General features: G+C 45.3%; 1 protein-coding gene across 1 annotated transcript in view; it reads left to right on the top strand.

Annotated features, from left to right (window-relative positions):
• The first annotated feature begins 305 nt into the window (after positions 1 to 305).
• PXN (paxillin) overlaps positions 306 to 10,151 on the top strand; it is a 22,228-nt gene continuing 12,382 nt past the window's right edge. Inside the window, exons 1-6 of the mRNA XM_009287522.1 lie at positions 306 to 393; positions 2,296 to 2,522; positions 3,032 to 3,147; positions 5,099 to 5,238; positions 5,610 to 5,811; positions 6,332 to 6,467. Coding sequence (XP_009285797.1) covers positions 5,139 to 5,238; positions 5,610 to 5,811; positions 6,332 to 6,467 — 438 coding nt within the window. The 5' untranslated portion in view covers positions 306 to 393; positions 2,296 to 2,522; positions 3,032 to 3,147; positions 5,099 to 5,138. The remainder of the gene's footprint in view (positions 394 to 2,295; positions 2,523 to 3,031; positions 3,148 to 5,098; positions 5,239 to 5,609; positions 5,812 to 6,331; positions 6,468 to 10,151) is intronic.

The following is a 10,151-nucleotide window of genomic DNA, read 5'->3' as shown; positions in this document are numbered from 1 at the left end:
TTGTAAAAGTAAACCAGTAAATCTAGCTGAAGTCACTTCTGTGCCGTTAGTAAAAAGCAGTGGATTTCTGTCCGATGGTTCATTCAGCAGAGTACTGAGCCGAGGAGGAGAATTTTGTGGCGACATGGTTACATCTGCCTGTCCTGCAGTGAGGGCTGGGGGTGGAGGGTGGAAAAGTGGTTTGGGTCCCCTCTGCAGGGCTGGAGGAGCCCAGCACCCTCATGGGATTTTTCACTTCCTGGTGGAGTTTGATTTGCCTTTGTCATTGGTGGGGAGAAGCAAAAACCACACCTTCTCGGATAGCACTTCTCTTGGAGGTTGTGTGCACGAAACCTTCAGTCATAGGACCTGCCTTGGTTGAAGGAATTGCAGCTCTTCAGCAGTTCCCTTGAGGTATGTGCCTTTCACTCTGGAATCCACCAGCTGTTCTTTTGCTTAAAAAGAAGATTAAGTTCATTTTTCCCCAGATGCAGAAAGCTTGTATCCCTTCGGAGAAACTGCTTCTGGGGTATTTTGGCCCCTGTAGGAAGATGCCTGTGGCTTAAACGATTTGGAGCATCTTTTTGGCTAAATGAAAGGTGTATAGAATTAATTTAACACAGTATTTAATTTGCTTAATGGCTGTATTCTGTTCTCTGAAGGCAGGACCACTTTTTTTTTTTTTCTCTTTTGTGATGCTTTGGTTTGTGGAAGAGAGTGAATATAAAAGCAGCACCTTCCTCGTCTTGTAATGCAATAATACTGTCCTCCATTTGACCCTTTAATATATTTTCTTGAAGGGTTGCTAAGTGCCTTGGCTGGTGTGGTCTGCTCTGCTCAGGAAGTGGCTTTGAGCTGGCAGGTGCCTGCCCTCTTAGAGCCGGTAGGCAGCCATTAGGACGAGCAGTTGCTCGGTTGCTATTCTGGTGCCACCTGATAACTGCAGCTCCTTGTGACCCTGGTGGAGGATACTGCAGGGTGGCTACGCTCAGGCTGAGCCCTCACAGCCCAAACCTGAGTATCAAGTACCTGCTGTGTGCAGGAGGAGAAAGACAAATCCTGCTAACTGGGAATGCCTGAAGACAGGGGGGTCTGCGTGGAGGGGAGGGAGATCCAGGGGGTTTCTGAGAGCCTGCTCTCCAAATTCTGCCGAAGTTGTGTTACTGGTGTCTGGCTGAATTCCACGTCTCTGAAGGGACCTGCCAGGTATGTCCTGATGCTCTTATAATGGAAAGCGCGGATGTCCCTAGCGAACCATCTCCCCTCTAATAGCCTTCAAGAGGTGTGCACTAGAGCCTGCTGCCCCAGTGGAAAGCTGGGCACCCGGCCAGTGAGGCTTTCTTTAGAAAGTGAGTACAGTGCAGACTTGCAGTCGCTCGCTGGAGTTCCCCCCACCGGGGACTGCAGTGGACTCCGCAGGGTGGGTTCACAGGACAGAAGGTCCAACAAGTCGGGATTTGCCTGTGAGTCACCGCAGAGGAGTGCAGGGTTGCGAATGGGCAGAGGATAGTTTGCAGGAAGAAATCTGGGAAAGGTGGGAATGCCTTCTCATGTATTTTTCCTGCTTTAAGATTTCTGAGAGGTGCTAACTGTGTGACGTGGGTTCCTCTGCCTGGCATGAGTGCCGGTGTTTCTAGCTGGTGGAAGTTTTTCTTCTCTTCAGGAATTTGTGAGCAGTCTCCACCCCGCAAGTTGAGAATTGTTTCCAGAAGAAGAAATGGCGTTTACCTGGCAGCCTCTGGAAACTAGTTAACTGTTTGTGTGATGTACTGAGAGGGATTTTTGTTAGGAAAGCTGAAGCACATACTCCTGCTGTGCCGATGGGCTAATTTGAAAGTTTCATGCTTCTTCCACTACCTTAGGCTCTAGAGAAAACCCCTCCCGAGATCTTGTTTCCTGCAGAAAGCAGTGCCTGCGGCTACAGTACATGACTCCATGATGATGTGGGGCCTGTAATTAGTCTGTGTCAATATCCTGTTGCAAGTCGATCTCTGGGCAGGTTTCTCCTAGGTTGTTCTTCTGCAGGATGCAGTTGAGACTACGGGTCCCTGTTGTTGGGTGGTTTTCCAGTTAAGACAAAAATCTGAGACTGACACAGTTTTTCTGGCTGCTTTGTTACCTCTTGGCATTTTCTTTGTACTAGAAGTTTGATTAACCCATTCAGTCCTGGGCTGCAGTAATGTTTTTCAGGGCATTTAGTAGATCACCCGAGATGAAAACTCTTCCCAAAGACCTTCTATATGGATATCCTGAATGAGACGAAAGAGAAAAAGCTGTAGTCCAGGATTTTACTTTTTTTTTTTTTCTTTCCTGCAGATGCCTTACTGGCAGACCTGGAATCCACCACCTCACATATCTCCAAACGACCAGTGTTTCTAACAGAGGAAACACCTTACTCGTATCCAACTGGAAACCACACGTACCAAGAGATTGCTGTGCCACCTCCAGTGCCCCCCCCACCTTCCAGTGAGGCCCTGAATGGCACTGTGATTGACCCCTTAGATCAGTGGCAACCCAACGTATCCAGATACGTCCACCAGCAAGTAAGTAAATGTGTGTGGATAGGGAGGGTGCATGCTTATTTTGTTGATGTAGTATCTCTCAAGGAGGTAGAGGAGGGGAGGGAAGGGAACAGCAAGAAGTGAGGATGAGTTTGGCTATGAACAGAGTGGGGAAATGGGGGAAGGTGTGGGGTTTTAATAGTACTAACTGGTTGGAGCAAATGGCAGAAGAGAATTTGAAACCCATCGTCATTGTTCGAACAAAATGGTAGTGTGATGAGATTAGTGTTAGTCATCTGTCTTATAGCCTGTGGAAAGCAGACTGGGGGTTTCCAGCGCAGATCTGCGACTCATAGGCAAATCTGAAGCAAGTGGAGAACAGTTGTTCCTGGTGTAGCTCATCTGATAGAGGCTGGTTGGCTATATAGCATTTTTTTTTTTTTTCCTTCTGCTGGGCTTTGTTCTGTCCTATCCATGTGTGGGGTTGCAATGCAGTAGTGTACGTATTTGTTTTGTGTTCTCTGTTTCCAATGCAAATCTCATTTCCACAGCCTCAGTCCCAGTCTCCTATATACAGCTCTAGTGCCAAAAGCTCCAGTGCCTCTGTTCCTAGAGACGGACTCAGCACTCCTTCTCCCCGTGCCAGTGAAGAGGAACACGTCTACAGGTACCTTGTCCCTGTTAAGAGATAAGCCTGACTTGCAACTTGAGCCTCCTGTGTCTCAAGCTGCCTTCTATAAGTGGAAGCAAACACTGCTCCCTGTGTGTGTTATGTTGCCTTGTGTTGATTTTGATTACCTCTTTTGTAAGAGGCCGCTGTAACTTCCATACTCCAGACATTGACCTGGCCCTTTGGTTTGCTCAGCTGCAGAAGAGGTTAAGGATCCATCAGATAGAACAGGATCTGGATTGTGTTGTGAAGGATACCATCCAGAGACAAGCGACAAGTCCATCCCCCTGTTAAGCAGCCCAAAAGTTCGTTAGGAGGTGTGTGGCCTTTGGGTCAGTTATCCTGGGGAAATCAGTTACCTGTGGCCTAGCAGGATGTGCATTGACTTGAATTTTCAAGTAAATTAGAACTTAAAACTTTCATCTCAGTAGATGATAGATAGATAACTAGCTTATACTCGCAAAGGCAGCTGCTCTTACACTGAGAGGTTGGAGGAGTAGCCTGTACGGTAGGACAGACTGTTCTGCTGACATGGGGGCGAGTGAGGAAGAGGGTGTCAGAACTTCATCTCTGATGGCCCTGTACAGTGCACTCTGTCCAGGGTAGGTTCTTACAGTGTGGAGACTGGTGTTTCTCCAGTGTCATGTTCTAACCATGCCTAGATCTTCCTGCTGAGCAGGAAGCTGCTTTCAACCAGAACTAATTCTGGGTAGAGGCAGGCATATCCAGAGATGGCCCAATGGAGGCAATAACTGCAATTTTTTCAGATGGCTGCATACAATTAATACAAAATGGAGGTAATTACATCCATAAGTCCTCCTGTACAAGGGTCTGGCATGGCTTGGTTCTGGTGTGAATTGTAGCTTGTGTGCTTGGGTTGGGAAGAAGTATGCCCTCCTCAGATTGCATATATGGATTTTTTTTTTCAGTCTGAAGAGAAAGATAATAACTGCCCTTATGGAATTTCATAATTGTCACTGGTGTTATAGGTGTCAGAGTCCTAAAGACTGTTAGATATTAACTTTCTGAGCATAATATGGTAGTGTGCGCAAGACAAGTTCCCATTTTGGATTTGGAAAGTGTCTTTTTGATAAAATAAGAACCTCTAGAGCATTAGAAGTTATTTCTCCATTTGTAAAACTAGGAGAAAATAATTTCCCTGCTATTGACTATGGGACTGTTATTACAGTGTAATTACTATAAAAATCACTGCATTGGTGCTAAGTTTTGCTTTGAAACAGTTTGCAGTTTTGTGTGGTAAATGGGATCACCCATACAGGATAAGGAATAATTACAGCCAGTGTTTTATACACACTTGTGCACAGGTAAACTTCTTTCAAAGCTTGTGTAGAAATATAGTAGAATAATAGTAGAAAATAGTTTCAGATTACTTTCTTATAAATTGATCAGAGTTCCCCAAATTAAAAGTTTGAGGACTTGAAAAGAGACCTTGAGTGCTGCAAGAGGCTACCACATAACCTGCTGCTTTTGACTTTTCGTTGATAGCTTGAGGTTTGTACTTTTGCCTCTTTCTCCAGTCTGTGCTGGCCCTGCATTCCGTTGCTTCAGGGGGGAGGTTTTTGCTGCTCGGTGTGATGTCAGCAGAAACAAGTCGTTTTCCTGTATGCCAGCTAATGGTTCTGCTGCTGTTCTGTGCGTCTTGGATCTGCAGATGGTTAACGCTTTGCTACAGGGCTGTACAGCACACAGCCCTAAAACCTGAGGCCCTGTCCATCAATGCTATTTCTTTGTAACTGACAACTGAAGATGTGGCTAAGCAGCACCTGCATTGTAGTTGTTTCACAAAGCACACATCTTCTTTCCCCCAGAGCTAAAAGCATCGGCTTGAAAAGAATACAGTACATGTGTAAACTTTGTGAACCTAATGTAAGTTTCCCTCCATCCTTCTGCTGTGTCTTGATGTAGAAGTTTCACACTTCCCTTTTAGTTTCCCGAACAAGCAGAAGTCTGCAGAACCGTCTCCCACAATGACCAGCTCCTCTCTGGGCAGCAACCTCTCAGAACTGGACAGACTTCTTCTGGAACTGAATGCTGTTCAACATAATCCCGCCAGTGGCTTCCCAGCAGGTAAGGAATAGCAAGACATTTGGTATGAGTGGATAGTTTGATTCTCAGAATAGTAGCTTACTTTTTCCTTCCAACATCCTTATTGAGGGAGACCCCTCCAGCCCCGATCAAAGATTCATTTAGTACGGATGGGATCTCCTGAGGTCTGTGGTGCAGCACCCTGCTCAAAGCAGGGCCAACTTCAAAATTGGCTCTAACTAAAGTTTCAGAGTTAGATTAGGTTGCTCAGGCCCTTGCACTTTAAGTTCTGAATATCCTCAAAGATGGATGTTCCACAAGATTTCTGGGCAATTTGTTGCTTTTGCCTGTGATTAGCATGTATGTATGGACTTAGGGGTCTGAATGACTCTTTTCTCCTCCCCTTTCCTAAGATGAAGCTGGCAGAAGCCCATCACTGCCCAGCGTGACTGGGCCTCACTATGTCATCCCAGAGAGCAGCAGCTCTGTGGGAGGGAAGGCTGCACCCCCTACAAAAGAAAAGCCAAAGCGAAATGGTGCACGTGGGATCGAAGATGTGCGTCCCAGTGTGGAGAGCCTGCTGGATGAGCTGGAGAGTTCTGTGCCAAGTCCAGTGTGAGTAGTGTTTTGGTGGTTGCTGGCTTGGGTGGGGTAGGACAGGCTCTTGTGGGAATAGTGACTGTAGTGTAGGGACAGATGCTGCAGGAGAGTGACAGGCAGAAGATGGGCTTTGTGTAAAGGGTCAGAAATCAAGCAGGCGCGTGGAAGATTCTGGTGTTCTTTTATCTACTCCTGGATGAAAAAATACCTAAGTCATGTTACAAGAGGTGGATTGTTCAAACTCAGATTTGAAGCTGATCACAAATACCCACTGTCTGACAAAATAAATGTTTGGTCATCATCCATTCCTTAATGGATGGTGCGTGTGTGTGTTTACTCATGTTAGGCTTGGCAGAGAGACAGGGTCTGCGTGTGTTGTGGAAGCTGAGTCTGCAGCAGGGCTGGTCAGGGTGGGCAGTGCTGGTGAAACTCGCCTTGCTGTGCTTGTTTGGAGGGGCAGTGGGACTTCCCATCTAGGAATGCTCTCCCAGGCTTAAACGCACTCTTTTTTTTTTTTTTTTTCTCTCCTTGTCAGCCCTGCAATCACTGTGAGCCAAGGTGAGGTGAGCAGCCCTCAGCGGGTCACAGCCAGTCAGCAGCAGACACGTATATCTGCTTCTTCAGCTACACGAGAACTGGATGAGCTGATGGCGTCTCTCTCCGACTTTAAGGTGCCCTATCATGGCAACTTAATACTTCATCTTGTCCCTCCCCACTCCCAGACTCTCTTGCCTGTTAGCCACATCTGCTGACCTTGACTGGTCTCCAGAATGCCCTCTTTACCTCTCAAACTTGCTCTGAAAAACTTCCTGTCGTGGTATTTGTGCTTTCTGAGTGCTACCGTAGGTGTTCTCGACTGCTATAAATTCTCATCACTGGCAGGGTAAGGCAGTTCTGGGGTCTGTTTTTCCTTTGGTTCTGCAGTTTGTCTGTTTGCCAAAGATAATGAGCTTAGTTACTGCTCAGTACAGGGTGAATTGTTTTGCTGTGCTGCAACTTAACAAGAAGTAGGGGAGCTTGCGACACCAGTCTGCTTACTGACAGAGGCCAGGCTCTTCTGTTCTGTGGGATGACCCTCCTCTTTGGAGTGTATTTTTACCCCGATGTGCTTTCCCTGAGGAGGATCTATCAGGCATGTGGTATGAGCACTGAAGCCTTTGCATCAGACAGCTGGAGACTTCAAAGGTTTCCATCTTAAAACAAATCTCTTGTTCACCTCAAAATGGGATTAAAGTCTGAGCTTCTTGTGGGGGCAGAGGATGGCAAAGACTATTCAGAATCTCGTTTGGGAATCAAACTATTGTATTGGAAAAGAACTGCTACTTCAGTCATAAGTAGCACATAAAAATCCCATGATAGGAGAAGCTCAGGAGTAACTTGCCCATGGTCATCTTGATACGTGAAGCACTTGGATATGTACTTGGTTAACTTGTACTTTATTCATATAGGTATGTTATCATTCTTGCACTAGATGATTAACTGTGGAGCTTATTTTCATGAGACTTCATTTACCCATAATCATAGCAAAATGAAAAATATTTTCTTTTCTTACTTTCTACTCAGCTGCTTTGCTTATATAAGCCTTACTGAATTAGTCACTTGAATTTGTTCTGAGAGAGGTGGAGAAGGCAAGTATCTAATATATTCTTTTTGTTGTCATTGTTGGGTTTGCCCTTCTTACATACACATGCAAGCCTGCTTTCTAATCCTAAGGAAGTCCCTAACTGTCTGGTTTTCCATCATACGGAAGATTCTGCTGATGCTTGGTGTTTCTTGCCCGTGCTGAACTCCATCTCCTCCTACCGTGACTTTAGGTGGGGCAGCCAGAGCTGAGGAATGTTTTGTGAGGAGAGGTAGACAGGACATTCAGTGACAACTTTGCTGTTTGTTCTTCTCTCTGTGCCACCATTCATGTGAGCGCTTTTGATGTGTGCTGTGGGTTTTGTGGAGGTCATTACAATACCTGGAGTTTTGACCAAGTGCGTGAGTTCAGAACCCAGCAGTGAGCATGCACGCTCTGCGGGACTTTGCTGGCCTTGCACTTGCTGGAATTGAATTCAGTCTGCCATTTCTGGAATAGGTACCGCATTTTGTGAGAATCTAGAAGTTACTCACTGTTTTCTCTAGACTTACTGTAGTGTGTATTTAGCCAATTGCAAATATTGACACCTTAGTGGTTTTCTTTTTCCTCCATATTATGTCCTAGGGTAGAGTGCAGGATATCCGCAAGCATCTGTTCAGTCTAGTTGAAAAAGTGCACTGTTGTGAAGCTGGAGAGAGTTCCCACCTGCGCTGCTGGCATGCCCTGCCTTGCTCCTTCCATGTGCAGTGGGAGCTCGAGTGCTATGGCCTCGTGCCCCTGCTGCTTTTATCAGGGCTCAGAAAACAAGCTCGGGGTGTGGTTGCTGCCACCAGCCTTTGCTCCTAGGTGAGCTCTTGGCAACTGAGAATGACCTTGCCCAGGACAGGTTTTCCTTGCAGGATACAAGGAGGGGACATTTCTAAGTGTGGGTGTTCAAATGTTTTGCAGTCTTGCGAAAAGGCCTGAGAATCTTTGTGCAACCCCAATAAAATCTGTATGACAGAGGCGAGCTGCTTTCTGTAATACTGCCTGGCTTCCTGGCTTAGTTTCTGGCTGAGGTCTGACAGCAAACTGAAATGCAGCAAGATTTTAAGATTTGGGCTTTATAAACACAGCACTAGTATTTTTGCTAGGCATTGAGCTCATCTGTGTCTAAAAGTTCTTCCTGAAACACAAAGAACATGGTTTGTGTGATCACTTCCCTTTTGTTAATATTGTCATTGACTGTTTTTAACAGTTACTTTCCTTTTTCCTGTCCTCCTGGTTGCTTCATTTTCCCTTTAGTTCTTTTTGTTTGTTTTTACCTCCTCTATTTGTGCCAATTAGTGGTGTTAGCTTGTCTGTAAAAATGTATTTCTAGTCTGCATCAGTGGCAGGATGTAAGGGAAAGAAGTGGAGTCTTTGCAAAGGTGAAAGATTAAAGGCGACTGTTCGAGTACCAGACTTGTGTGTGGTTTCAAGAAATAGGGCAAAAATACTAAGTATGATGTGTAATTAGTTGGAGCTGGTAGTTGGTACAACTAGAAGTTGCAGGAGGTGGGGATGGGAGGAGCGGAGGCACTGATGTTTAATTTCCCTCGTACCCCAGAGTAAAAAGTGCTATTACAGACTGATGCATTACCCTTTTATCATCTTTTGCTCACTTTAATGAGTTGCTCATTCTTTTTTTATTTTGGTTATCTAGCTCATCAGTTAGCAGGCACTGAGATTACTTAATGCGCTTGTTTTTTCAATCTCTGCCATTTCTGTGTAATATGATGCCTGCTTACTGCATAGCTAGATGCTTGTATTTAACTGTTCTATTACTGTTGAGAGTTTAACCATTGCTCTTATTTTGGAGCTAGTATGTTTTTAATATGCTGGAAATACTTGCTTTTGAGTGAAATGTTAGTCTTGCCTTGAAAATGACTGACTTCATTTTGGGAAGTCTGGAAACTGTGTGAACCACAGCATAAAACCAGGTTACTTTTACAGGTGCATCCAGCTTAGGCAAAATACAGGAGGGCAATATTGGGAAATTCCCTCATTTTAACTGCTGAATGTACTTATTAGTCCTTTTAGTCTCGTCTGTGACTGTGGGCCTTGCTGTGCCACTTGAGGGGAGGAGCAATCTGTAATGAATTGTGGTCCCCTGTTGCTCTTTCCTTTCTGAGCGCTGTCTCCCTGTAGCACTACTGTTGTCACTTCACAAATGTGTGTGTGCATGCCAGCTCCTGACCCCTCGGGATGGTAGCAGCTTAGGTCAGCTGCAGGTATATATCTCTTCCATCTACTGGCAGATTTTCTGCATGTTCTGACTAATTTTATCCTTTATTCATGATAAGTATCTCAGAAAGGTAAGTAGAGACTGATACACCATACATGGGCGTAGAAAATTATGTGCCCTGCTACCTTAGAGCATAAGCATCTAACTTCTTGAGGCTTCTTTGGAAAATGTGCCTAAGAATCAGAGCAGGTCTTGATAGCTCTTCGATTTGGAAATCCTTTGTGGATACATTTTTAAAACTGAGAGGGCTTAGCATTGGTCTTAGGTTGGTCTGCTGTGTGAACTTGTCCAAGCCACTGTTCTGATTTTCCTTTTTTAAGAAAAAGGAGCAATGCCAGTTTGTCTCCTAGAGTTTAGCCAGGAAGCACTGAAAATGGGGAAAGGAGGACCCATGATCTTTTGTTTTCAAAAGACCCTGTAGAATCATAGAATAGTTTGGGTTGGAAGGGACCTCTAAAGGTCACCTAGTCCAACCCCCCTGCCGTGGGCAGGGACATCTTCCACTAG

The sequence above is a fragment of the Aptenodytes forsteri genome, unplaced genomic scaffold, assembly GCF_000699145.1.
Source record: "Aptenodytes forsteri isolate BGI_AS27 unplaced genomic scaffold, ASM69914v1 Scaffold297, whole genome shotgun sequence".
Taxonomy (NCBI): domain Eukaryota; kingdom Metazoa; phylum Chordata; class Aves; order Sphenisciformes; family Spheniscidae; genus Aptenodytes; species Aptenodytes forsteri.
The sequence above is the reverse complement of the archived record's forward strand: the minus strand, read 5'-3'. Positions and strand labels throughout refer to the sequence as shown.